Source organism: Sinocyclocheilus rhinocerous, unplaced genomic scaffold (genome assembly GCF_001515625.1).
Source record: "Sinocyclocheilus rhinocerous isolate Xijiao unplaced genomic scaffold, SAMN03320098_v1.1 scaffold1043, whole genome shotgun sequence".
Taxonomy (NCBI): Eukaryota; Metazoa; Chordata; class Actinopteri; order Cypriniformes; family Cyprinidae; genus Sinocyclocheilus; species Sinocyclocheilus rhinocerous.
The window spans coordinates 2,417,077-2,418,212 of record NW_015642610.1 but is presented as its reverse complement, the minus strand read 5'-3'; the positions used below and the strand labels follow the sequence as shown (position 1 = coordinate 2,418,212).

Below are 1,136 nucleotides of genomic sequence, written 5' to 3'. Positions count from 1 at the left end.
ACTTTTACTCAAGTATGTTTTTTAGGTACTCTTTACACCTCTGGTAATTATGCACTGGTGGAATGTCTGACAAATGTGTTTTGTAATCACCTTGAATCTCTGTGTATTATATAATTCTTCAGTAATTTCATGTCAAATTCTCTAACATACAAAAATGCATTGCTGTTTTAAAAGTCTGTACTGCTGGTCTGCAGTTAACTGACGGTACACATGCATTGTGTGTTAGGGGCCGGGCTCCTGCCCTCCACAAACATTCCCTTGTTGTTGGCAAATATAAACCCAGCAGTTTCCCACCGCTTCTCTGATATGTCATTAGTTTTGCGTTCCTCACTTTTCCAAACAGCATAAGAGGTGTTTGAACTTTCAGCATGACTCTGGCATTAGCACTTTTGCTTTGTATGTTTTTGGGGACACATGGTTTCAACACACAGCTTGTTATTGAACCTCAGCCCAACTTTGATACGGAGAAAGTGAGTATGAGTTTTCAGTTGTTTGGGTTGTGCTTTTGTAGATTTTAGGGGTAAGTAGTTTAAGCATTGAATGCATGTTTTTCATTTAATAGCAGAGGCATTCTAAGTGAATCTGTTTGTTTATATAGCATTTGTTCAAAAGTTCAAATTCAAAAGCAAACAGTGAAGAGGCGGATATCAGTGTCACATATCACAATAGTTTACTTAAAGAACGGATCATGGTTCATCAGCTTTTATTTCTGTACAAGAATGAGAATCAAAGTTTTTGACGTATATTGAACAGATCTTAAAATTATTCATAATTCCTGCTTTAATTGGTAATATGAGTTAGCTGTTTTCACAGAAAGAACAAAGCCTCTCTTTTTGCCACATTACATTTTGTTAGAAAATCTGCTATCTAGTAATAGTAAATATTATAGAGTAAATTCAGTGACACTTCACAATAAGGTTAGCTCAGGGTCATTCAGTAATATTAACAGACACAATGTTTGATTTTAATGATGTATTAGTAAATGTTGAAATTAATATTATTAATAAATGATTTAGATTTTTTTTTTCTTGTTAGTTCATGTTATCTAATGTAGTTAACTAATGTTAACAAATGAGAGATTGTTGTGAAATGACCGCAAATTCTTTTTCAGACACTACATTTTTTTTTTTTTTTTG

General features: G+C 33.2%; 1 protein-coding gene across 2 annotated transcripts in view; it reads left to right on the top strand.

The window, feature by feature from the left end:
- The first annotated feature begins 271 nt into the window (after nt 1-271).
- lcn15 (lipocalin 15) overlaps nt 272-1,136 on the top strand; it is a 4,522-nt gene continuing 3,657 nt past the window's right edge. The window contains exon 1 of one of the 2 annotated variants that reach the window (XM_016573386.1): nt 272-470. In XM_016573386.1, coding sequence (XP_016428872.1) covers nt 369-470 — 102 coding nt within the window. In that variant the 5' untranslated portion in view covers nt 272-368. The remainder of the gene's footprint in view (nt 471-1,136) is intronic. The other variant, XM_016573385.1, reaches the window with a different exon arrangement.